Genomic DNA, 25,026 nt, shown 5'->3' with positions numbered 1-25,026 from the left:
AACAGCATATGGGGATATTAGAATCTAAGTCTTTTGACCTGGAACAGCAATTCAAAGAAATTCAATCTCAGATAAAACAAGTGAAGCTTGCTCAAGATTGTGTCATCAAGCATAATTTTTATTTTGAAAAATCTGAGAATTTGGAAAATTTGTCTAAAACTATATATTTGTGCTTTATTAATTTCTCAAAACTTTCTTCAGTCTCCCCAAAGGAGATGTTTAAAAGATATTTGATGGAAGTTCTGAAAGTGCCTGAGCAAGTGATTCCACCAGTTTCAAAAATCTATTTACCATCTTTTAAAAAAGAAGGGAAGACACCTGGTTTTGGGGTGCTAGCCCATTTTCCTTACAGGCGCACAGCCACGTCTCCTGGGCTCCCAATGCATTTGACAATTTTCCCTAGCGTGTCCTTTTTAACACGGCAGCTCATTTAAATATAGCATCAGGAGTCTAGAGAGATGGATGTGCACACATTAGGAAAACGGGTGCTCAATATGAGCGCCCATTTTACTATACATGATATTGCAATAGACTAGTGGTCAGAGCAGTGGGCCCTGAAGCAGGGAAGCAAGGGTTCAATTCCCACTCAGGGATTGATAAAGGCAAATTACCTCTTCCTCTGGCAAAAATAAATGTGGAGAATAGCTACCAGAAGTAGAGATGGTGGATGCCCTTCAAGGGGCTCTGTTCAAACAAATGGTAATGAAAGCCACGAGGAAGGGAGTTTACTTGACCTAGTGCTCACTAACAGGGATAATGTCTCTAATGTCTCGGTGGCTGCCCACCTGAGCACCAGTGATCAAATGGTATGGTGTGATATTGCAAATAGGATACAGAGAAGTCACACAAAGACCCGAGTTTTGAATTTCAAAAATACGACTTTGTCAAAATGGGGACGTACCTGGAGGTAGAACTAGAAGACTGGGAGAAAATGAGAGAGGTGGAACAACAGTGGGCTAAACTAAAAGGAGCAATTACAAAGGCAACAAATCTATATGTGAGAAAAGAAAAGTAAAAGGAATAAGAAAGTGATCTGGTTTTCAAAGGATGTAGCTGATAAAATAAAGGTAAAAAAAGCAGCATTCAACAAATACAACGTATCCCAAAAAGAAGAACAGAGGGAAGAATATCTGGTGAAACTGAGGGAAATAAAGAAAGAAATCAAGAAATCAAAAAGTCAGGTGGAAGAAGGGATTGCCAAAGAGGTAAATCAAGGTGACAAAACATTTTTCAGATATATCAGAGAAAGATCCGAAGTGGTCCTTTCTTCAAGTGGATGCCTTGGGCTCACGCAACCGGTGCTACCCGTCGGGGTAAGAGCCACCACCGTCACCTCTCCCTTCAACCGATCTGGAGAAACTCATGGCCCGACCCAGATCGTGCTCCTAGGCCAATCGGAGGCCTGGCACGCCTGTGACCACATCAGCAAGGGACAGCAAGCCCTTTAAATCAGGCACTCACCTGTGGCGCCACACGCCGAAGGAGCGCAACCAAAGGAGCCTGCCCCTTAGTGTGCTCTTGCTCATTGTCATACAACCGGATAGAGTCATCAGAAAGCTGACCCTTTTTCTTCTTCTCTCTCAGTCTTTTCAGCAACATAAGCCTGTGTCCTAATAACCATATATACCCTTACCTTCCCCTCTTTCAGGGCCTCCACCTCTCCTCACCTGTTAATACCTGCATATTTTTAATACCTGTTAATACCTGCATAGATATCCCATCCATCATTTACTCTCCCAACTCCCTTACCAAATAAACTCTCTTCTACCGCCACTTCCTCCCCACATCTATTAAACACTATTATACCAGTACGCCAACCTTCCATTACTATATATATCCCCCCAATCACTGGAAACATACCAATCCTACCCTACAACTACTCCTCCTACTCCCCCCTCCTACTCCCACTCCTTCACCATCAAACATGCTATCTCACCCTATTCCCACCCTCAAATACCACCATTACTACCATAAAAAACCCCCCACCAATCACTCCTCCCCCCTACACAAGATCACTTGTGCCAATCATGATATCCCCACTCACCCAGTTCCTCGGCCTCACTGCTCTCTCTCTCATTCTTATCAACTCCCAATCGATAGTCAAAAAGACACCCATCCTCAACGATCTCCTATTAGACAGGCAGCCCGATATCTGCGCCATAACGAAAACATGGTTCAAACCTAGAGACTTAGTTCTCACAAACCAACTTCCTACACAACTTTACGACATCATCTCCCTATCCAGGCACAAAAAATGAGGAGGAGGCCTCCTATTTGGTGTCAAAAAAGAACTAAGGCTAATCTCTCAGACAGTCAACACCTCCCCCAAAGTTGAAATTGGCCTTTTCAAATCCACTCAATTACAAGTTTGCCTAGTCTACACCCCCCCCCCCCCCCCCCCAGATCTACTAGATAACAATGCATCCCCCCTCGTCGAATTTATAGCAGATAACAAACATCGACATCCCAACCATCATTTTCGGAGACTTCAACCTCCACGTAGACATGGTCCCCCTATCCCCTAACTGCGAAGCCTTTCTATCATCCATTTATGCCATGGGATTTAAACAAATTATAACCAGCCCCAAGCATAAAGCGAGTCACACCCTTGATTTAATTTTTATAAACTCTCTCATCTCCTCCACAGACATCCCTACCTGTACTTTTGTACCTTGGTCGGACCATTCACTCATAAAAGCCAACCTAGCCATAAAAAAATCGAGCCCCTCACCCATACACAAAAATACTATTCATTTTAGAAAACCCTGCGCCAAAGAAGACCTAATTTCCCACCTCTCCAACGACATCGACCAACCAGACCTTTCAAATGCTGACTCGGCCCTTTCCTCTTGGAACAAAATTACCAACAATATCGCCAACAAAATCTGCCCTTTAATGACTAAAGAATCTCCAAGCTCTTGTTATGATGTACATCTTCCACCCCACTCCCCAACACCAACCCCAACATCCCAGGAGCCTCCTTTAATTCCTTTGAATCAACATCATCCCTCGAAACTGAATCCCTCCTAAAGAAAATGAAACCATCCTCACACCCATCCGACACTATCCCTACAAAAACACTACTGACTATACCAAACTTAATTGCTAAAGCCCTGGCCGAAATCATTAACTGCTCCCTTTCCCTCGGACATGTCCCTAACTCATTGAAACAAGCTATTCTCAAACACATACTGAATAAACCTAACTTTGATCCTGGAGACCCCGGAAACTTCCGACCAATCTCAAACCTTCCATTTATAGCAAAACTCATAGAAAGAGTAGTCAGCATCTAACTTACTGAGTATCTGGAAAAACACAATGTTCTTTTCCCGTCCCAATTTGGCTTCCATAAATTCTTTAACACGGAAACCCTCCTAATATCCCTCACAGACACCCTCCTCAAAGGATTAGATAAGGGCCAATCATTCATACTTGCATTACTAGATATCTCATCTGCATTTGACACTATCAATCACAACATACTTCTAAATTGTCTCACTGAAATTGGCATTACAGGAACCGCCCATCGCTGGTTTGAATCCTACCTTAACAATAGACACTATAAGGTTAGAATAGGTAATAAGGAATCCACCCACATAAACTTAACTCGTGGAGTTCCCCAAGGCTCATCCCTCTCCCCGACCCTTTTCAACATTTACCTCCTGCCCCTTTGCCAACTCCTAGCTGACCTAGGTCTTACTCACTTTATCTACGCGGACGATGTCCAAATCCTTGTCCCCATAACAATCTATGCCCAAATCCCTCAAGACCTGGGACAACTGCTTTAACTCGATTATCATCTTCTTACTAGCCTCAATCTCACCCTTAACACAGCCAAAATGGAGCTACTCATTATCTCACCTGACCAAAACAACCCCACCCCTCCCGACCCTCCTGCAATGACTGCCCATCAAGTGAGAGATTTTGTGTCATTCTGGACAACCAGCTGAACCTAAAAAAATTCATCAACACCACAATAAAAGACTGCTACTTTAAACTCCAAGTTCTAAAAAAATTAAGACCCCTCCTCCACTTCAACGACTTTCGTACAGTCCTCCAAGCCACACTATTCTCTAAAATCGACTATTGCAACACTCTGCTCCTAGGCCTCCCCTCGACTACCATTAAACCCCTCCAAATGCTCCAAAATGCCGCGGCCAGAATCCTCACTAATACCCTCAGAAAAGAACACATTACACCTATCCTCAAAGATCTCCACTGGCTCCCAATTCGCTTTAGAATACTCCATAAGAGCCTTACTATCATTCACAAGACACTTCACAACCAACATACCCATTGGCTAAATGATTCCTTGCACTACTATACATCAAACAGATCTGCTTACAAAGGATCCCTCCACATACCCTCCCCCAAACTTATCCACCAAATTTCCATTAAAGAACGTGCACTCTCCTTAGCGGGACCTTCATTATGGAACTCTATACCTCCAGACCTACGCCAGAAACTCTGCATCCAAACCTTTAAAAAAAACCCTAAAAACCTGGCTGTTCAAATAAGCCTTTTCATAATCACATCCTCCATTACCGAACTTCCATTGCTCCTTCCCTGTCCCTCCCCCCAATTGTAATTACCACAGTACTTCTATTACCCTCTTACAATCTAGTAAGAAACAATTGTACCTACAGTAACTTTATCCTCCCATAATCTCCTCCTCACCCCCTCTCCCACCCCCCATATTCTTTCCGTCAGCCCATTTCCTTCTACCCTCTTAGTCTATATAAACCTTAAGTTTATCTGTTGACATGCTTTCGCCTACCCAATTAGCTTAATTACGCCTTAAGTTATCTATATATTACCACTTTTCCATTGTACTCTCAACTTTGATATGTCTCTCCCTACATCCAAGTTACTTAACTCCCTTGTTCCATGTAACTTTGCCTTCCTTTTTCAAAGTTATGTTATTCCAGTTCCATGTAAACCAATGTGATATGTTATATGAATGTCGGTACAGAAAAGTTTTAAATAAATAAATATTGAAATTGAAAGGTGACAAAGATCAATGTGTGGAGACAGACATGGCCAAAATATTAAACAAATACTTCAGTTCGGTGTTCAGTAAAGACGACACTGGAGAAGGACAAGACTAGTTGACAAGACTGTGAATGGGGGTGGAGTAGACAATACTCCGATTACAGAAGAGAACATATGGGAAGAGCTAGGAAAACTGAAAATGGACAAGGCTATGGGGCCAGATGAGATATACCCCAGGATACTGAAAGAGCTCAGAAATGTGCTGGTGAGTCCACTGAAGGACCTGTTCAATAGATCCCTGGTAATGGGAGTGATGCTGCAAGACTGGAGAAGAGTGGTGGTGGTCCTGCTTCACAAGAGTGGGAACAGAGAGGAGGCTGGAAACTACAGGCTGGTTAGCCTCACTTTGGTGGTGGGAAAAATAAGGGAAAATCTGCTGAAGAAAAGGATGGTGAACTATCTACAATCCAGTGGGTTGTTCGATCTGAGGCAGCATGGATTCATCAGGGGAACCTGTCAGACAAATCTGATTGACTTTTTTGATTGTGTGAATAGAGAACTGGATCAGGGAAGAACGCTGGATGTACTTTACTTGGCTTTTAGTAAAGCTTTTGATATGGTCCCACATAGAAGACTTGTGAACAAAATGAGAAGCTTGGGAGTGGGTGCAAAGGTAGTAGGCATGGATTGCAAATTAATTGACTGAGAAGAGACAACGTGTAATGGTAAATGGAACCTACTCTGAAGAAAGACCAGTGTTAAGTGGAGTGCCACAGGGATCAGTTTTGGGACTGGATCTGTTCAATATTTTTGCGAGCGACCTGGCGGAAGGGATAGAAGGTAAAGTTTGTCTATTTGTGGATGATACTAAGATTTGCAACAAAGTGGACACGCCTGAAGGAGTAGAGAGAATGAAAAGTGATTTAAGAAGGCTTGAAGAGTGGTCAAAGATTTGGTAGCTGGGATTCAATGCCAAGAAGTGCAGAGTCATGCATCTGGATGCAGTAATCCAAAAGAGCTGCATGTGATGGGTGGTGAAAGACTAATGCGCACGGACTGGGAGAGGGACCTTGGTGTCATAGTGTCTGATGATCTGAAGGCAGTGAAGCAATATGACAAGGTGATAGCTAAAGCCAGAAGAATGCTGGGCTGCACAGAGAGAGGAATAATCAATAAGAAAAAAGAGGTGATAATGCAGGTCCTTGGTGAGGCCTCACCTGGAGTAATGCATTCAATACTGGTGCCCATATCTCGAAAAGGATAAAGACAGGAGAGGCGGTCCAAAGAAGAAAGACCAAATTGGTGAGGGGACAGCACTGGAAAACTTATGAGGAGAGGCTGAAGGATATGAATATGTATACCTTGGAAGAGAGGAGATAATATACAGACCTTCAGATACCTGAAAGGTTTTAATGATGTACAATTGTCAACCCTTTTCCATTGGAAAGAAATTAATGGAACTAGAGGTCATGAAATGAAACTTCTGGAAAGATGAATCAGAATCAAGATCAGGAAATATTTCTTCATGGAGAGGGTGGTGGATGCCTGGAATGCCCTTGCGGAGGAGGTGGTAAAGATGAAAACAGTGAAGGAATTCAAAGGGGCATGGGATAAACACTGTGGATCCCTAAAAGCTAGAGGATGGAATTAAAGAAAAGAGTAAATGGGGGTAACTGGGAGTAACTTGCTGGTGTGGCAATGAGTTCTATGTCTCAACTTGGGTCCAAGTTTGGTCCCTATTATGGACCTCCATTGCTTTAGCTCTTGTATTTGACCTTCAGGTTTGTTTGGCCCTAGTTTTGTGGCCTTCCTGTTCTGTGTGTTGGTTCTGTCTGTCAGTTCTTTTTGTTAGCCTTGTATTTCGCCCAAGTGTGTGGTCGTCTGGTTTTGTTCTTTTGTCTTGTGACCCTCTGTTCTGGTCTCTGTTTCTTTGTTCTGTGGGCACCCTTTCATTCCCTGGCCCAGTAGCAGCCCAATCCTGTCCTTGTGGGTATTTTTTAGTTTTTGTGTGAGTGCCTCCTGCTGGCCATCAGAACCTGAAGGCTCAACTCAAGGGGAAGTGGATCTTAGAGGCACAAGATCCTGGTGCCAGGCCAGTCCTGGTCCTGTTCAAGCCAGCGCCATTCCAGCTCTACTCCTGTTCTGAGAGTTATCATTACTGGCACCCATGTTGTCACACTCTTATTATCTGTCACCTGGGCCAGAGATGGCAGCATCATTCAGCACCAATAGCCAAGTTCTTCTACAGATTCCAGGGTCTGAAAGAGTTGTGATTGCTCAGGAAGCACTCGGGAGTTACTGTGGAACCCCTCCTTTAGGTTTTATAATGGAGTCAGACAGAAGCAGTAATGTTTGCAGCCATCCCCAGAAGTGACTTTGAGGTTATTATAGGCTTGGTCAGAGAATCAGAGGTTATGATAAGAGGTGCTGGGTAGGTAAAGGAGAGAGCTGCTGGAGAGCCGATTGAGTGTGACCTCTGCTACTTCCGACTGTGGGTTTAATCTCTGGAGAAACATAACACCAAAACCCCAGAGGGCATTTGACAGGCAATAGTGACTCAAAAAAAAGTACCAAGATTATTGGCAGGGAAGACTCTTTTGGCACTGTTAAAGAACAAGCTGGTAGACTAGAAGGATACATAACAGAATAAGCTAGAAAAATTGAGACCCTAGAATCACAGCATGCTGTGATACAAAGAGTTGACTCCATTATAGTACAAGATAATGCCATGTTACATCCTAAGGGGGTCATTTTCTTAAGGTTTTCTTCCATAGAAAAAAAAATGCTTAGTAAATAGGGCCTTAAGTTAGAGTCAATGGAGAACAGTGTGAGGATTCGCAATTGTCCTGAAGTACCTGCTATCAGTCTAAGAGATGTTCAAGAAATATACAACCGATACAGCAGAGTTATTTACCTGTAACAGGTGTTCTCATAGGACAGCAGGATGTTAGTCCTCACATATGGGTGACATCATCAGGATGGAGCCCAATCACGGAACACTTTTGTCAAAGTTTCTAGAACTTTGACTGGCACCTACTGGGCATGCCCAGCATGGCACTAACCCTGCATCCAGCAGGGGTCCCCCTTCAGTCTCGTGTATAGTAAGAAGTACGTGCGAAAAAATAAAATAACAAATCGCAAGTGAACCCAACTCCGCGGGGTGGCGGGCGGGTTTCGTGAGGACTAACATTCTGCTGTCCTGTGAGAACACCTGTTACAGGTAAGCAACTCTGCTTTCTCACAGGACAAGCAGGATGGTAGTCCTCACATATGGACGAGTATGCCCGAGCAATGCACCCAAAGACGTGTAACAGGCACAACAACAGGGGTGAATTTGGGTAGGAGGGCATCCTGAAAACCCTGAATGGGTCGCTGGTAGGATGTTGCGTAGTTAAGCTGAGAATAAGTTGCGTAGAACAGACTGACAAAAAACGGAATCTTGCCGGCCAGCCTTATCTAAGCAATAATGGGCTGCGAAGGAATGGAGAGAGCTCCAGGTCGCAGTCTTACAAATATCAACAAGTGGCACCGAGCGAAGGTGTGCCACAGAGGTTGCCACTGCCGTAACAGAGTGTGCTTTATCACGGTCTTGTAGGGGAATGCCTGCTTGCTGGTAGCAAAAGGAGATACAGTCCACCAACTAGGAGGAAAGGGTCTGTTTTCCCACTGGATTTCCCAATTTAATGTTATCGAAAGAAACAAATAATTGAGTGGACTTTCTGTGGGCTGATGTGCGCTCCAGATAAAAGGCTAGGGCACGTTTGCAGTCCAGGGAATGTAGAGCTTTTTCTCCTGGGTTTGAATGGGGCCTTGGGAAGAAAGTAGGTAAGATGATGGATTCATTAAGATGAAATTCCGACACTACCTTTGGTAAAAACTCAGGGTGTGTACGGAGAACCACTCTGTCATGTAGAATTTTAGTGTAAGGCGGGTAGGTGACTAATGCCTGTAATTCACTAACTCTACGAGTGGATGTTATAGCAAGAAGAAAAATTACTTTCCAGGTGAGACAGCGGAGATCACAGGAGTGGAGAGGCTCGAACGGAGGTTTAATGAGCCGCCCTAAGACCACGTTAAGGTCCCAAGCGGGAGCCAGAAGGCGCAATGGAGGTTTCAGGTGGAGCAACCCTCTCATGAAGCATGTGACTAAGGGCTGTGTCGAAATAGAGACATCACCTACTCCGTTGTGGAAGGCGGCTACCGCACTGACATGAAGTTTTGAGGCCTGATTCTGACAGATGCCAGAGATAGTCCAGAAACTTCGCAGTGGAACAGGTGAAGGGTTCTATGGACATAGATGTGCACCAGATCGTAAACCTTTTCCACTTGGAACGATAAGTGTGTCTTGTGGAATGCTTTCGTGAAGCTACCAGGACTCAGGATACCGACTCTGAAAGGTTAAGGGGTTGAAATATTAACCTTTCAACATCCAGGCCGTCAGCGATAGGGCCTGGAGGTTGGGGTGGCGTAGGCACCCGTCGTTCTGAGTTATCAGAAGCGGATCCTTTCCTAGAACGATGCTAACTGATAGATCCTTGAGGATTGGGAACCAGACTTGGCATGGCCAGTGAGGGGCTATCATAATCATTAAGCCCTTGTCCCTTTGTAACTTCATGAGAGTTTTTGATATGAGTGGAAGTGGGGGGTATGCATAGAGGAAACCGTTGGACCAAGAGAGGGCGAAAGCGTCCCTCGGCTGTGAATGAGCGAGCAGAAGTTCTCTACTTTGCGGTTATGGAAGGATGCAAAGAGGTCTATATGTGGATACCCCCAATGTTGGAAGATTGTGTCCACTACCGCAGGGTTGAGAGACCATTCGTGCGGATGGAAGGTCCAGCTCAACCTGTCCGCCAGAACATTGTCCACGCCTGCCAATTAGGTCGCTCTGAGGTACATCGAGTAGGAAAGAGCCCACGCCTATATCTGTGCAGCTTCCTGACACTGAAGGTAGGACCCCGTTCCCCCTTGCTTGTTGATGTACCACATCGCTACCTGGTTGTAGGTTTGAATCAGGATGGTCTTGTTTGAGAGGCAATCCTGAAAGACTCTGAGGGCATATCTGATCGCTTGAAGTTCCAAGAAATGTATCTGTTTGGCTTCCTCTGGAGACCAGAGACCCTGAGTCTGTAGGTCGTTGACATGAGCACCCCAACCTAGATTGGAGGTGTCTGTCGTTAGGACAATTTGAGGCTCTGGAACCTGAAAGGGAAGGCCTTGAAGGAGGTTGGCGAGCTGTATATCCACCAGGCCAGCGATAGGCAGAGCTGCTTGGTAACGTGGACAAACCTGGACATTGGCTGGTAAGACTGAGCCCATTAGGACTTTGGAGTCCAATGCATGACTCTCATGGTGAGGCATTTCATTGGAGTGACATGCACAGCTGACGCCATGTGATCCAGAAAAATTAGAAAATGATGAGCTGTCGAATAACGCCAATTCTGGAGGCATTGTGTGAGGGATATGAGAGTACGAGCTTGATCCTGAGGGAGGAATGCTTTTGCCTGCATGGTGTCCAGGTCGGCTCCTATGAAGGATAGGGCTTGAGATGGAACTAAGCTGGACTTGGGGTAGTTGATCAGAAACCCGAGAGACAGCAACATATAGATTGTTAGACATAAGGAGGCTAATGCATCCCTCTGAGTCGGAGCCCTTATCAGCCAATCATCGAGGCAAGGGTAGACATGGACGCCCTGACATCTCAGGTAGGCCGCAACCACTACGAGGCACTTGGTGAAGACTTGAGGAGCAGATGATAGGCCGAATGGCAGTACCCGGTACTGAAAATGCCAGGGGTCGACCAGGAAACGAAAGAATTTGCGATGGGACGGAATGATCGAGATGTATGTATACGCGTCTTGTAGATCTAGAGAGCAAAGCCAATCTCCTCTTTGTAGAAGAGGCAGTAGAGAACTCAAGGTCACCATCCTGAACTTCTCCCTCTGAAGATATTTGTTTAAGGCATGCAGGTCCAAATTTGGACGAAAGCCGCCTGACTTTTTTGGGATGAGGAAATACCTGGAATAGAACCTCTGCCCCTGCTGAGAGAGGGGCACTGGTTCTATTGCTCACGATTTCAGGAGGGTTGATACCTCCTCTTCCAGAAGAGAGGAGTAGTCAGATGAACCCCACGTCGGCCGAGGTGGGGAGTCTGCTGGTACCGACAGGAAGTTGAGGTGGTAGCCTTGGGTCAGTACAGCAAGTACCCATTGGTCTGAAGTGATCGTGTGCCATATGTTGGTAAAATGGCACAGTTGACCGCCGACTGGTACGGTCAGTAGAGGAGGTTGGCTTATGCTCTCCAGCGAGAAGTCAAAATCCAGCAGCTGGGCCTGGATGAGGGGCTGGCTGGGTCTTCTAAGGTCGGGCTTGCCTGGGCTGACCCTTCTGGTAAGGCCTGGAAGGACAACCTCGAGCGGCAGGAGGATAATATCTTTGTGGTTTGAAAGACTGTCGCTTAGAGTCCCTTCGGAATGTCCTCTTAAAAGGAAAGCTGGTGCAGTGTTTCATGGTGGTCCTTTAGCTGTAATACGCAATAAGCAGCCTAATGTCCAACAATAGCAAATTTATTATGTAGAATCAGAATATGCAATAAGCCCGACTCCAGCCGAGTTTCGCCCTCTTTCAATAGGGCTGCATCAGGGGCTAAAAACACAGAATAAATGACATTAAATAATATAAAAATAAATTATTAAAAACTGATAAAAACAAAATACATAGTCATATAAAATGTAGAATAAACATATAAAATGAACATATAAAATGGTAACATGGAGATATGTATTGTGAACATGAAACTCAATGTAAACGTAGGTAATATATCATGAACATAAAAGTGTACAATAAAAGTGATAATAAATAGTTAAAAAATGTAGCATGTGTAGTAAAACCAGCAAAATCATTTAAAAGACGACAAGTACCTAAAAATTGGATATTGCCTTTAAATATTTATGTAACTGATATAGATGTCCAATAAAATGCTCTCCAAGTTATTAAAAGAATTGAAAAAAAGGAAAAAAGAAAAAAGATAACAAAGCAGAAAAAATAATAATGACTATATGAATATGATTAGAAAATTGTAATTGCTATAACATGATTGGACAGGATCTGTTTAACAGTTACGTGGAAAACAATTCAATGCTTACAATTTGCATATGATAATCTTACATCTTCATTACCGCTAAAATTTATCCGATCACTTTCCCTTTCTGATGCATAGCACTTATATTCATGGCATCTTTTTTTCGCTTTTCCGTTTGGCTCCCTCTCTTCGTTCATTAATATTCATCTTTTTGTTAAAAATGACTCGATCACTGTTTCTCTTATTCATGCACACTGAGTCAGTATCTTAATTTTTGCAAGCAATACCGCTAAAAATTACTCGATCACTGTTTATTTTCTTGTCTTTTTTCTTCTGTCTTTGTTGTGATTTGTTTATTCATGCATAGCACTTATATTCACTGTATTTTTTCATTCTTCCCTCTTAAGTCAACTAATCACTGTTTCTTTTTTTCCTTTTCTGATTTGTTTATCTATGCACACCGAGTCAGCATCTGAATTTTGTTAGTAACATTGCTAAAATTACCCGATCATCTTATTCATGCATAGCTACTTATATTCACGGCATTTTTTCATTATCTATATTTAATATATCTTTACACTTCACCATATATTAAATTTCTTTCATACTTTAGCACTTTTCATTGTTTTTTTGTGTTTATCTTATGATTTCTTTTGTCTGTCACGGTTCCAATTCTGGTTCTTTATTATGTATTGCACAATGTTCAAATAGTTACATTAGCCATCCCTTTAGAATTTTCTACAATCCATTTCCTTCATGTTTGCACCTATAAACATCTCATGCTATAGCACTGAGCACAGTATTTTCTACTCGTGTTTTACACCACGAATTTTGCGGTTTTGGGTGCTAATTAAGAGAGTTTTTGTTTGGATTATATTTCTTACTATATAGTAAGCTATTATAGATTTGATACAATCTGATTGTATATTGAGCATGATTATTCCCTTGAAATTTTTTGTAATTTTTAAGTTAGATTGTACTTATAGGGTATCCATATGTTTCAAGCACACAAAATTACTATTTTGATTTTTCTATATCAACTCCATAGGTAACTTTCACAGGTTTTACTTACAACTCCCTGATGAAGATGTAAGATTATCATATGCAAATTGTAAGCATTGAATTTTTTTCCACGTAACTGTTAAACAGATCCTGTCCAATCATGTTATAGCAATTACAATTTTCTAATCATATTCATATAGTCATTATTATTTTTTCTGCTTTGTTATCTTTTTTCTTTTTTCCTTTTTTTCCAATTCTTTTAATAACTTGGAGAGCATTTTATTGGACATCTATATCAGTTACATAAATATTTAAAGGCAATATCCAATTTTTAGGTACTTGTCGTCTTTTAAATGATTTTGCTGGTTTTACTACACATGCTACATTTTTTAACTATTTATTATCACTTTTATTGTACACTTTTATGTTCATGATATATTACCTACTTTTACATTGAGTTTCATGTTCACAATACATATCTCCATGTTACCATTTTATATGTTCATTTTATGTTTATTCTACATTTTATATGTCTATGTATTTTATGTTTTTATCAGTTTTTAATAATTTATTTTTATATTATTTAATGTCATTTATTCTATGTTTTTAGCCCCTGATGCAGCCCTATTGAAAGAGGGCGAAACTCAGCTGGAGTCGGGCTTATTGCATATTCTGATTCTACATAATAAATTTGCTGTTGTTGGACATTAGGCTGCTTATTGCGTATTTCTGCTTCCACGGCTTTATTAAGCAGCCTTCCTTGCCGTTTTGTTGGTCCTTTAGCTGTGCCACTGTTTCCTGGATTTTGTCCCCCAAAGAGATTATCTCCAGCGCAGGGTAGGTCTGCTAACCGGTCCTGCACCTCTGGTCTTAGGTCTGAGGACTTCAGCCAGGCCCACCTTCTTGCACTAATTCCCGCTGCAGACACTCTGGAGGCAGTGTCAAAAATATCATAGGCAGCACGGACCTCATGCTTGCCAGCATCTAGGCCTTTCTGAGCCAGAGCACTGAGTGGATCCTGGAATTGTTCTGGTAAAGATTCAGAGAAATCTTGGATCTTCTTGAACAGGTCCCTGTTATACTGGGTCATGTATAACTGGTAGGAAGCAATGCGAGAAATTAGCATTGAGCCTTGGAAGACACGCCTGCCAAAAGCATCCATGGACCTCTGTTCTTTCCCTGGAAGTATGGAGGAATGAGGTTTAGAACGTCATGCCTTCTTCTGGGCTGACTCCACAACCACAGATTGGTGATCCAACTGTGTTCTTTGAAACCCAGGAGCTGTCTGGACAAGGTAGGTGGCATCTGTCTTTCGGTTGATAGGTGGTACCGAGTCTGGGTGCTCCCAATTCCTTTTCAGCAGGTCAATTAGGATTTCATGAATAGGAATAAACATGATTTCCTTTGGGGCATTAAGAAACTGGAGTACTTCCAGCATCTTGTGCCTTGAATCCTCTTCCGTCTGAAGCTGAAATGGAATTGTCTTAGACATTTCTTTAATAAAATTAATAAAGGACAGGTCCTCTGGAGGAGAACATCTTCTCTCCTCAGGGGGAGATGGCTCTGAAGGTAAGTCATCAGTATCCTGGGAAGAATCATCAGTCCAAGGATCGTAAGGTTGATCACCAGCTCCCAAAGGATCTCCAGAGGGGAGAAATGGTGCTATTCCCGATGGACCAGGCCTAGGCATCGACGACATCGGAGGTGGAACCGATGGCATCGATGGCGGTACCGATGGAGGCATAGGCACCAATGGAACTGGTGACATCGATGGATGAGTCGGTGGCAAGATCCCAGATGGCGGTATGGATATTGGTGCTTCTTAGTCCTCCGATGACAAAGGTATCGGTGTGGAAGGCGGTGGACATACCGGTATCCTCTGGTTCCAGCGGCGGAAGAACAACAATCAACGCATCCAGCCTGCCGAGCAGCGGTGCGAGCGCCGTGGGAATCAGGTCGGTGACTGGGGCTGGCATCGGCATCGATGGAAGTTGAAAGCCCTGCAGTGCCTTACCGATGGCCTCTTGGATCATCCAATCCAATTCCTCGTGGATGCCTGGGGCGTGGAACCCCGGCACCGGAGTAGGAGGCAACACTGGCGTAGCCGGAAGGTCCACCGGTGAAAGTGAAGTCGTGGCTCCCGGCACCAATGAAGGTGGGGAACGCCTCGGTGACCCAGTCGCAGAGGATGAGGCCTTCTCAGGACGGGATTTCTTTATCGGTGGCTCTGTCGATGCCAATGCCGAGGGCTTGCCTGGATCAGCGGACTGAGCCTTCCGATGCTGGTGTCGATGCTTTTCATGGTGTTCTCCTCGGTCCTTCTCCTGAGGCAATGAGGAAGAAGTCGACACCTTTGGAGTAGTCAATGTCAGTCGGGCAGCACCAGTGTCTCGCTGCTGGCGAGAGGTCTAAGGCACCGACTCAGACGAAGTTGAAGCGGTTGATGGAGTCAGGAGTTTTGACTGAAAAAGAAACTCCATCTTTTCTGAGCGGACCTTACGGCCCTTCGGTGTCATTTGGGCACATTTGCTGCAAGTTAGCATGTCATGGTCGGACCCCAAACACAATACACAAACCCCATGCAGGTCTGTGATGGGCATTGTCTGAGGACAGTCGGGGCACAGACGAAAACCAGACGCCATGACTTCAACAAAATTTAGCCGCGGTGCGGTCGATGGCCAGTAGGCCCCGAAGGGAAAACTCGACGGGAATCGACCGCAAACAAGAGTAAAGCCTTACCTTTCGACTGCGGAGTACGGTTATTGATAGAGGGACCACTATGGGGTAGAATTGTTTTGAAAATTTTGAAAGAAGTTCCGTGAGGAAAATTCCTGTCAGGAATCTCTAGAGAGCTCCTTAACCCACGTGGCTACTGCTGCGCAGAAAAAAAGAGACTGAAGGGTGATCCCTGCTGGATGCAGGGTTAGTGCCATGCTAGGCATGCCCAGTAGGTGCCAGTCAAAGTTCTAGAAACTTTGACAAAAGTGTTCCGTGATTGGGCTCCATCCTGATGATGTCACCCATATGTGAGGACTACCATCCTGCTTGTCCTGGGAGAACCTGAAAATTCCTAGGGAAGCACCCTCCCTCTGAATAAAGTTTTCTACCTTCCGAACTGGAAGCATATTGGAGAACAGTCTGCAGTAGTAGATTTGCCACAAAAATTGATGGATACCTTGGACCGAACTGCATTGCTGGAGAAGTCTGCCGAAGGAGGAGCTGCCTATGCCACACTATTGGCTTTCTTTCTTTGAGATTTTTTTTTTTTCATTCTAACAATATGTTTGTGGGTCAGAGAGTATGGCTTTTTACTGACATTTTCAAGTAACTGCATTATAAATGCAAATTGTTTCTGCCAATGCAGCAAGAAGCAACCACCCTGAATGGGGAATATTTTTTGTGCTGACCCTCAAAATGTTTGATTACATTTTCAAGTATTCATCATAGGTATTTCTTTTACCCTAAATATTTAAGACAAATTGACAAAAAAATTACTAAAGAATTAGTTACTGTACTTTACATTTCTGGTTAATCTTTGTGAGGAGGAGTAGCCTAATGGTTAGAGCAACAGACTGAGAGCTAGGGAAGCCAGAGCTCAGATATTAATTGCAGTCCTTATGACTTTGGATAAGTCAGTCTATTCACTCTCCATTGCTCAGGTACAAACTTAGGGCCTTATTTTCAAAACCTTTTCTCCCATTCTGTGTCTATGAGAAAAAATGATTAGTAAATGAGGCTTTTAGATTGTAAACCCTCTGGGGACAGGGAGATACCCACTATGCCTGAATGTAACTCTCCTTCAACTAAATCTAAATGGCTTCAGTAAAAAAAAAATTTTTAAATTTGAGAATGCAATTTTCATCATAATTCCTACTCTCCTGTAGGATCTCTCCCTTCTTTTACTGGGAACTAATATGGAAGGAGGCAAAAGCAGTGATTATATCTATTATAATGAATATTTGTTACAATGATTTCTTTGATACAGTGCTGTATATTTTATCCTATTTTCTATGGTAAATCAGCTATTTGTAACAAAAAAAAAAAAAAAGACTAATAAATCTGTCCCTATATTCTTTTCCTAAACTACTTACCATTGCAAATGTGGCAGGCAGAATGCAAATCATGCTTCATTATCATGGAAGCTCCCTTTCCTCCATCTCCTCCTCTAATAACCAATACATAGCATTATTGTTCTGGGATGGGCCACTAATATATGCAGTCATTGCAGGTATGTGTGAATAGCAGTATCTTGACAGAGGACATCTCACATGTAAGCCAGTACCTCAACATGTAGTAACCTATACTTAAATGTACTGTAACTATACTTAAATGTACTATACCACTGAATCATATATAAATGCCTAACTACATTGCAATAATTTAAATAAAACAAAACATTTTGGGGAAACTGTTAAAGCCCACTTTAGTTAATGTGAGTTTAGAAATTTGGAAGAAGAAACTGTACAATATGAACAAGAGACAAAAGGAAGAAAGTTTGGAGTTAACCAGGAACAAGAATTCAAATCCTGAAATGCTTTCACAAGACAGACTTTAAGGGGGAGAAACACGTTGTGGGGTGCAGCTGACAAATCAGGAGAGAACATGGCCCAAGAAGCCAAGCTTTGGTCTTTAACATTTCTCAAGTACCTCTTCTATTTTATTTTGCATATGTACTGTATATTGCCTTCTATACCTTCAGGCAAATGAACTGCTTTCCAAAGTGTTTCCATTTGTGGTGCCGTGGGTGTTTCCACAGAGGGTTTACACGTTACAGACAATAACTTTTCAAGCAGGATCAAATCTTCTTCTGCTAACTTCTGCTCTTCTGGTGCTATGCCATTGAGTTCCTTTACTTTGCCTAAAATGGGACAGAAAAAAAACAAAACAAAACAAAGTCGCATGCCAATACAATGCTGTGAAACATAGTATTGTACCTTCCCATAATAATTAAACACTATTACAAAATGGGAGAACTGACTCCAAGATCCAGAAGGAGGTGTCTTCCTAAAGAGGTTGAGCAATGACAAACCCAAAACTCCACAATTCTCTTTCCCATTGCTTAATTCCCTGCACAAGCTACAGTGCTCTCTCTGTCCCCTCTGCTCTATTCTGTACTATACCAGAACTCCCCTTCCCATCATCAACAACCCCACTTCCCACCACTTCATTTCACCTTTAAAACCCATCTAAGCATTCACTATTTTCATGAAGACTTCTAGCAGAACCTTGGGCCATGGCTCTCTTGTTGGTAAGCTTCACCAAATTTAAATTTCCGTCATCACAATAATGAAACCAGTCCATTTCCCTCACATTTCTCCTGGACTTTTATGTGTCTTTTGGGCAAAGGGCTTGCTATTCTCTGTATGTGTGTATGCCCTGAACAATCTGTATTTATCTCCTTTGTCATGTATAGCTCTCTGGTAAGAAAAGAAAATAACCCAATAAATTATTTTGCTCTCCTTCTATGTCAAAACGGTTTTTATTGAGTTTATCAGAAAGACAAAGAACATTGATGGTCACAGCAAGAACAAGATCAAGGAAATACAACAATGGGAAACATTGCGCTTCACAACCAATGACAGCCAGTAAGTCACTCATTTTTACAGCAAGGGGGCAAATCCCCACTTCCTGTTCTCCACAACCCTCCTCCCGTCTCCCCACCCTGGCTCTCTATCCCCTCCCCCCTGCACCACCCCCTAACCCTCTCCTATGGCTTATTGAAACTAAAGATCTTGAATAATACTACCAATTTAATGAAGGGTAAACCACCTCACATGCTCAGTACTTCAAGAATTAAAGGTATTTAAGATTAAACTCCATGGACGGTGCGGAAGTGCGTGAAGGTAGAGTTCCCAGATGTTCAGGAATTTACGACGATGGAGAGGTGAGGTACGAGGCAACGGTGCCGCTAGATGCATCAGATCATGAAAATGATTTCGCCAGGTCCAATAAGAAGGAGGTCCTTGGAACGCCACTGTAAAAGAATTACCTTTTTCCCCACACATAGGGCCTTGCGCAGGAGCACGTGAGGCTCCCACTTGCGGACTTGCGAAGCAGGGATGAGGCCAAATAGCACTAACTGCGGCCCAGGGATCAGATTAATTGACAATAAATCAGACATATATTGTAACTGGCGTCCCCAATAGCGCCAAATGAGATAACAGCCCCAAAACATATGAAGAAAGGTGCCCGTCACTCGTTTACATTTCCCACAATATAAAGAGGCTCCGATGTTATAATGTACCGCCATATTAAGAGGAGTATAGGCATGCCACAAAAATTTAAATTGTAGCTCCCGGAGAGACACACTCATGGCCACTTGAGAGATGGAACGGAAACCTCGTTTAATCTGTTCACAGGTTACTAAATTCTTAGCGTCCCTATTCCATCTGGAGGCCAAAAGCACAACACTTCCTCATCAGGACCCATAGTTAGCTGCCTATAGTAATGTGTTAAAGAGGGGCTCCGGGTCTGGGTGATAGCAAAAAGCGCAGCTCTAGTCTCAAAGTGTTGAGGGGATTTAGAATCTGCAGGCAGGGGCTAAAATAATGCTGCAGTTGCAGATATGGGAAAACATGTTGCTGTGGTAAAGTGTATTGTGCAGATAGGGAAGCAAAGGATAGTAAATGGCCTTCCGCATCCAGCACATGCCCTACATATATGATTGCCTTTGGAGAACCATTCTTGAAAGCCCATTGTGTGAGATCCTGGCTGGAAATCTGCATTTCCACGGAGGGGAAGGAAGTAGGCACACTGGCGTGGAAGAGAAAACATGCTAGTGACCTGGCGCCACGCCCAGTGAATTGGGGACAGAAAACGGGTGAGCAATGGGGAGAGACGCTACGTCAGGTCAAGAGCTTGCAGAACATACCGGGGATCCAAACTCCCCATTAAATTTTTTTCAGCTGTGAGATTAATATAGGCTGACTCATCCAGTAACCAATCTGTGGCTACTCGGAGATTCCCAGCCACATTGTACAATTTCATATTTGGAAGATTTAAGCCTCCCCGTCCCTATCGCAGTTGTAGGTGTCGGAACTGAATGCGGGCTTTATTCCTTCCCCATAAGAAGGACCGTAGCGCTTTTTCCAGAGACCAATGATCACCAAGGGCAAGTTTTGAATTAAATAAAGCCACTTGGGCAGGAGAATCACCTTATAGAGCTTTACACGGCCCATCAAAGATAACGGGAGTGATTTCCACGTGGCCAAATGTGTCACAGATGACCGAAGAAGAGGAGACACATTTATCTTGTGTAGCTGGGTCGAGAGATAGAGCCCCAGGTATTTAAATTGATCATCGCCCATTGCAAAGGAAACGAGTGACCCCAACTGGCACGCAGAGAGTCCGGATAAGCCAGCGCTTCCGATTTTCCAATATGTAATTTAAATCATTGAGATGTGTTTCTTGTAAATAAGCCACAGTGGCAGATTGTTTTTGTAAGACCGAAATAAATTTTTTCGTTATAGGTGAGTTAATGCCAAACACGTTCCAGGAGAACAGATGGAATCCACCACTAGCCATGTCCTAAAAATTCAAGAGGAAGCAAACCAATAACAATTGAGAACCACGTACCCACAGGGACCCCCCCCCCCCAGCCCAAGCCCCCACTCCAGATTTGCAAAAGCATAGAGTAAGGCATACTGATGGAATGACCAGCACAAAGCACAATAACCCAATGATAAGCCATAGGAGATATTCCCCCTCCCTCCCACCATCCAGTCCACCATTCGCCCCCATCCCCCCGAAACCCCCCAGTAACCATTACCAGCAGCCAACCCTAACAGAGTCCACCAGGACTCTCGGAAATCACCACTTGAGCAAACCGCCCCCCCCCCCCCCCCCCAATGAAATGATACTGGAGTCCAGAGAAAACTAAGTGTGAATTTAGGCAGAGAGGCATAAAAATAAGACTTGTAGATGCAAAAAGTTCACTCTAAAGATGTCCAGGACCGCTTTTTCACCCAGGGCATAATGCTTGGAGCAGAGCAGCGTCATTTTCCGACGTTGCTGTGACACAGCCAAAGAGAAGTCTTGAAAGATCAAGACCTTATGGTTATCATAGCTGAGCGACTTACCGGCCTGGACCGCCGCCATTATTGCAGCCTTATGAGAGAAGTTAAGCACTTTGGCGAGGACCAAATGGGGCCGATCGTCAGACTTACGTGGCTGCCCCAGCCGGTGGGCACGTTTGACACGAAGCAGGCCAGAGGTGAAGGTAAGGCCCAGAGCTTTAGGCAGCCACTCTTCAGGGAAATCCGCCAATTTGCTTTCCTCTAATGTCTCAGGCAGACCCACGAAACATAAATTTGAGCAGCGAGACCTATTTTCCAGGTCTTCAAGCCACTCAGTATGCTTAGTTAGGGAACCCTTGATGTCAGAGATAGCCAATAACATAGCCTGGTGGCCATCTTGCAGGTCTGATATGTGCTGCTCTGTGGTGGTAAAGCTCGACTCATAAGCTGCTAAAGACGTGGATAATTCTGTGAGCTTAGCCAATATAATAAGGAGCTCCGGTCATAGAATTTCCTGCATCGCTGATTTTATATCGGTGAGCGCAGTCGTCGGCATTGTGTCAGGGGCCTTGTCTTCGTCATTGGCCGAGGAATCAGCCGGACGGCCTCTCTCCCGGTCATTTTCTTTATTTTTTTGCAGTCGGGAAGTCATTCCTTCAGGCGATACCAACCCCAATGTTGTCCCGTGTAAGAAATGGGAATTAAGTAGCTTTATAAGTCCTCAATGTGAAGAGATGGGGTTAGATGAGCAGTGAGGGGGAAGCTGAGAAGGGAAGACACGTCTGATCCCTTCTCTGCATCTCGTGATCTCCTTGCTCTCCTTCTAAACTCTGGCCCTCAACAGAATTATAAGGCTACTTTTGTGTCTGCACTGGCCTGGTAAATTTTATGATCATCTGCTTCAAAGCTGAGAAGCTACTTGCCGTGACATTAAACTCCTTTTCTTGATTTGTCTGCATCCCAGTTCAGGCTTCTTGTTTCATAATGTTATTCTTCACCATCCACGCAATCTGAACAACTTTGCCAGACAAGCTACAGTAACTAGAAAGAGTCCATTCTTATACAGTCACTCCCTCATGCTCTGTTCAAATCACATCATACCACAGAAGAAACTATGAACAAAAGATATAAAAAGTCCAGAAGGGCCGATGAAAAATATGATCTGACCCATAAATTGCACATTTGGATTTTTCCTTACAAAGCAATCATAAACAAAATACAAAAAATGTTAAAGCCATAAGATTATAGGCTGTAGAAAGAATCTTGGCATACCTTATGACATGTTTACTATTTTAAGATCTAAAGGGAAGACCTGTGGAATATCTTGCCCTTACAAAGGTCCTAGCACCTCTGGAAGCACATCTCCGACTGCAGGTTTTCCACCTCTACCATCTGTTGGAGACAGTGAAATACTGAGGGACAACAGGTGGCATACTGACTTAATAGATTCTCAGTAAAGCTTTTCTTCTCTGTCTCCATCTGCTGGTAAGGGAGCAAAATCCATGCTTCGGGACTGATCTCGGAGACGCTCAGGAACCTGGCATGCTTTATGACATTTTTACTATTTTCAGATCTAAAGGAAAGACCTGTGGATTATTTTGCATCCAGTAGATGACAAGATCAAAGGCAGCATGCTTTGACCACAGAGTGATCATGTCAAATCTAATTGATTTCTTCAACTGTGTGAACAAAATATGAAATCAAGGAAGAGCGCAGGGTATGGTGTATTTAAATATCATTAAAGCATTTGTCTCTGCTCCAAACAGGAGACTTACAGACAAGCTAGGCAGCCTGGGAGTGGGTTCTAAGTGGTAGACAGAGTTAAAATAGAGTGATAGGCAACAGAGGGTGTAACAAATGGAAGCAGATAATTAGCAGGTCACTACAGGGTTGGTCCTGGGCCTGACCTATTTAATGGTTTCAAAACTGATGTAAAAAAGAGCTACAAGTGAGGATGTGTCCTTTCACAGATGCAGCTATAAAAATGGTGACTAATCTAAGAGGAGTGGAAAATAAGGAATTTAAGAAATTTTCCAGAATGGCCAATAGTGCAGCAGCTAAGATATAATGCAAAAAGAGTTCTCATGCATGTAGATCAGAAACCTGATGAGGTTGGAGAGAGGGGTAAAGCAAGATTAGGAAAGGTGAAGTTCTGACTACCATCAAACAGGAGAGGGATGATTCAGTAGAAGCATTCTAATACCTTATGGTTATGGATATAATAATGCCCAAGAAGAAAGCACTTAATTTGTGAAAATAATGGTATGTCAAGGAGCCATGACATGAGGCCAGAGTGGGGTATAACAAGGGGCAACACAAAAATTATTTTTCACAAAAGAGAAGTGAAATGCATGATACAGTCTTCAAGTGAAAATGGTTAAGAAAAAAATCACAAGAAAGCACAAGAACACAAAAGCAGAGAACAAAAGACCATCAGCAATGTAAAGCACAGTCAAAGCCAGAGATCAAGTAGGGACTGAGGTATTGATGCATGGAACAAAATAAGGGGCCAGACAATAGAGCCTGAACATCTTTATCTGCCATAATTTTCTAGGTTTCAATAATACTATTTCCAAGCATAATACTTAAACACAAAATCAGAGCTCACTGTTTTTGTTTAATGCAATGGCCTAGAACATCATTATGGTGTAGGGTCAGGTAGATCAAACCGAGAAGCAGCGGTGTGGCCCAGGCTACCATGGGGGGCCTGATCTGTGCATGCATCTCCTAGCCTCTATCTTGGTAGCTTATTATGCCTTTCATTGGACCATTAAAAAAGATGTTGTAGGACATCAGCTTTCAAAAGCATATGGATCTCTTCTTCCTAATGAAATTTCTCTCTCCTCCCCCTCCCCTCCTTCCACCTCTGGTCCCTCAGTGATCTGGTGATGATCACTTCAGTGTAACAGAGAAGTCATTGGATATGTACAATTAAGACCTGATTCAAACTTTTCCCTCATCACATATCCTGCGTAAAGAGAAGCTTTGTCAGCAAAAGAAAAAGGTTTGAATTGTACCCAGATCTATTAACAAAGAGATGAAGGAGATCCCTGTTCATGGTCTCAAATCATTGGAGATCTCTGAAAGCTGTTCATGAAGTATCAGGTTCCTGAAATGTTACTGCTACAGCAAGACAAAAAATAATCCTTTGCCTGTGGTAACTTCAGAGCAGATGTGAAAAAGAAACAGTACTCACCCAATATTTGTGCTGGATTGGCCTGGTCAAAAGTGACAGCCTCTTTCTTGGGAAAATAAATATTAGCTTCAGCTGTGGCTGAACGATAGGCATTTTTTCCTAAGGAAATTAAAAACAACAAAAAACCCCAAATAAAACACTTTAAATATCCATTCACCAGTGCACGGACAAGAGATAATTTTCAAAGCTATTTGCATACATAAACACAGGATCATGCACCTAAATGGCTAGTTATAAAATTGCCTGGGCTTTGTCTGCATAAAAGTATACGTGCATAACCCAATTTCACGCATACTTTTAAGCGCAGAAAGAGGAGGCATCCAGGAGGCAGAGTTGGGATTTATGTGCACACTTCTGTTTTTAAAAAGTATGTAAATTCATATGCACAAGTTACGTCCTACAAAGAGCAGGTGTGAGTTTGTAACTGTTATTTTGCATAATTTTCAAAACAAACTTATGTTCATATGTATGTTACTTTGAAAATCAGTGTAACTTATGTTCATAGACGATGCACAAGTTTCCTGCAATATTATAACATTACCGTCATAAAATACATGTCATATGAACTCCGACAGCATGTACCTCATTCCAATTCTCCAAAGCATGGTTAGATTATTGCTGCAAACATTTTATTTGACTATTTTTAGAGAATTATTTATTTACAATAATTTATATTCTGCCAATTACTATATTTCTATTCTAGGTGCATTATAAAAGCACATATAAAAGATAAACATACATTC

The 25,026-nt window shown here is 43.0% G+C and overlaps 1 protein-coding gene across 2 annotated transcripts in view; it reads right to left on the bottom strand.

The window, feature by feature from the left end:
* PLAA (phospholipase A2 activating protein) overlaps positions 1-25,026 on the bottom strand; it is a 207,651-nt gene that overhangs the window by 5,198 nt on the left and 177,427 nt on the right. Inside the window, exons 12-13 of one of the 2 annotated variants that reach the window (XM_029606383.1) lie at positions 24,284-24,382; positions 17,766-17,930 (exon numbers count right to left, since the gene is read on the bottom strand). In XM_029606383.1, coding sequence (XP_029462243.1) covers positions 17,766-17,930; positions 24,284-24,382 — 264 coding nt within the window. The remainder of the gene's footprint in view (positions 1-17,765; positions 17,931-24,283; positions 24,383-25,026) is intronic. The other variant, XM_029606392.1, reaches the window with a different exon arrangement.

This window comes from Rhinatrema bivittatum, chromosome 1, assembly GCF_901001135.1.
Source record: "Rhinatrema bivittatum chromosome 1, aRhiBiv1.1, whole genome shotgun sequence".
In the NCBI taxonomy this organism is placed as follows: domain Eukaryota; kingdom Metazoa; phylum Chordata; class Amphibia; order Gymnophiona; family Rhinatrematidae; genus Rhinatrema; species Rhinatrema bivittatum.
The sequence above is the reverse complement of the archived record's forward strand: the minus strand, read 5'-3'. Positions and strand labels throughout refer to the sequence as shown.